The sequence below is a fragment of the Rhagoletis pomonella genome, unplaced genomic scaffold (genome assembly GCF_013731165.1).
Source record: "Rhagoletis pomonella isolate Grant_MI unplaced genomic scaffold, Rhpom_1.0 Rhpom_scaffold_00008, whole genome shotgun sequence".
In the NCBI taxonomy this organism is placed as follows: domain Eukaryota; kingdom Metazoa; phylum Arthropoda; class Insecta; order Diptera; family Tephritidae; genus Rhagoletis; species Rhagoletis pomonella.
This window is the reverse complement of record NW_023458562.1, coordinates 38,310,817-38,313,162: the sequence shown is the minus strand read 5'-3', so window position 1 is coordinate 38,313,162 and position 2,346 is coordinate 38,310,817. Positions and strand designations below refer to the sequence as shown.

At 33.3% G+C, this 2,346-nt stretch overlaps 2 protein-coding genes across 2 annotated transcripts in view; one reads left to right on the top strand and one right to left on the bottom strand.

Annotated features, from left to right (window-relative positions):
• The window catches only part of LOC118745292 (transferrin-like), a 4,026-nt gene extending 1,799 nt beyond the window's left edge, over window positions 1-2,227 (top strand). Inside the window, exon 4 of the mRNA XM_036478817.1 lies at window positions 2,219-2,227. Coding sequence (XP_036334710.1) covers window positions 2,219-2,227 — 9 coding nt within the window. The remainder of the gene's footprint in view (window positions 1-2,218) is intronic.
• The window catches only part of LOC118744842 (major facilitator superfamily domain-containing protein 6), a 242,387-nt gene that overhangs the window by 167,229 nt on the left and 72,812 nt on the right, over window positions 1-2,346 (bottom strand). The window lies entirely within an intron of this gene.

The window sequence follows — 2,346 nt, the reverse complement described above, 5'->3', positions numbered from 1 at the left end:
AACCATTTCTCATTTGCAAGTGACTATTCTCATTTACAAATGACCATTCCTCGTTTACTTTTGAATATTCTTATTTTCAAGTAGCGTTTTCACATTTACAACTGGAAAATGGTGTAGTACGGGAAAGCAGCAATTGACAGTTTCATTCGCCAACAAAGCGCTGTCTGTCGAAATCCGATTCTCCAACTGGTCAGTGTTACCGCCATGTTATTTATATTGCTTCATACAGCTTGAGGATTGGATGTATTTGGTTTATTTTCACTATCGCTGGTGCCAAGCTCTGCTAAGAACGTGTTCCCAAAACCACAACATCATGATTCAATATTACCAGAACCAAAATTCTGATTTATGGAAAAGCAAGTAATACTTTAACCGCGTACTTGATACCAACCTAAGATCTTGCGGGAAGAATTCGAGTACAAAAAGTACTCAGTAGTTGAAGAAAGTATCGAGTATTTACTCGTACTTACTCGTATCGAAACAACACTAGGTATATGTAGGTCGCAAAGGTATTCGTTTCTTAAATCCACTATCCAATTTGTATGTAGAAAATCGAGTTATTTGTTTTTGGAATGGATACATATTCGAGATATTTGCAATTTACCGTTATTCAGCTTAAGACAAAGTGTGGTTTCACTTAGTCAGGAATATATTACAAACAAAATAAATAATCTGAATACAAGATACGGAAAATGAAAGCAAATACAATTCTCCACAAACCGTACATCACTTTTCGATAGCCCTGATAGTTTCTGAGAAATTAATTCATCACTCCAGATTTTTTGGTTTTTTGATGGAAAAATGCAAAAAATTCAAACTTTAACAGGGAAAAAAGTAAAAATATAACCTTTTCTGTGCAAACATTTTGCACTTGTGTTAAAGCCTGTTCTTTTAGAAAAAAAATGTACCTACCAATGAAGAAAATCATTATATAAATAAGAAAATAATGATTGGTCAAATGAATTTGTATGAAATATGAGCAGAAGAGGGTGTTACTCATACGCAACGTACTCCTGAAGAGGTAGAGTGTTTGCACCGAAAACAAGAGGTGTCAGCAATGATTAACTAATTTCTCAGAAACTATCGGGGCTATTGAAATGTGATGTAAGTACGGTTTATGGAGGTTTTTTTTTTGCTTTCATTTCTCGCATTTTAAAAGCTGAATAACGGTAAATTGCAAATTGCTCAAAAAGTTATCCATAGAAAAAAAATGATCTCCATTTTCGGAATCACCGGGCAATTCTACATAGGAATTAGAAAGTGGCAGCCATAGAACATTTTTGCTGTGAACCAGTGATATTAAAGATCAAGTTCTTTTAGTTAATTAAGAATAATATATAATGAATCGTAGTATTTTAAGCCCTTTTTTGAATTAGTTTTAAGTAGTAATTATTTCTGAGCTACGAGGTTTTGCCAAAGTACCGTCGATATGAATGTACGTACGTATGTGTGTATCCTTTCCTCAGTAAATTTGCGAGTAACAAAGACTGCGAATGGATAACAAAATACACAATCGTTCTTAACAAACTCGAATTTTTGTGTAGTTTTATTTTAGTTTCTTTGCTACTATATGCTCGTCATATGAACCATAGTGAAATAAATAAAGTGTGCCAGATAGCAATGACATTATATTTCGGTAGTCTCAAGGCGAATTTATATAAGGTGGTGTTACTAGCTCAGCTGATTTTGTGTATGTGTTTCGCCGCACGGCTTCTGATATCAAATTGAAAAAATTTTGTTTGAATTTCTACACACACGCTTACAGATTTTGACAGTTTATGCCGCCAAAGCAAAAACAAAATACATGTAAATTTTTGTTTTTGTACTCCTGCTATCACCTTATATTAATTCGCCTTGGGCAGTCTTATTTGAAAATTTATCATCACAATTTTTTCTTTGATTTGACTTTCACGTTAACCCTTTTGAGTGAGAACTTATGCATTTTTTTGATTTGAATAAAAAATTAAAGAAAAAATATCAAGAAAATCTTACCGCTTGTACAAAAGCACACTTATCGTTCCAGTACTGATGTTTTCAGTCCGGAAGGATGAGGATCTTAGCCGTAATTAGACACAGGTATGCAAAAAAAAACCAAGGGTTAACGCCGGATCCGAAAAAAGCGAATACCAGATATGAAAGAAAATAAATAACAAAATCAAAATTTAATTTCGTATATGGTACACTTTATATTATTTCACTATAATATGAACTTATGTAGCTTGAGTAGCTCGGAGGAACAAACCTATTTTGGCTACGCGAGAAAAAATATGCCAACCAAATTTTTGTATAGCAGTCTGCAGAAAGCTGAAGAGTTTTAATAGACAAACATAAGCGGAAATATAAAAC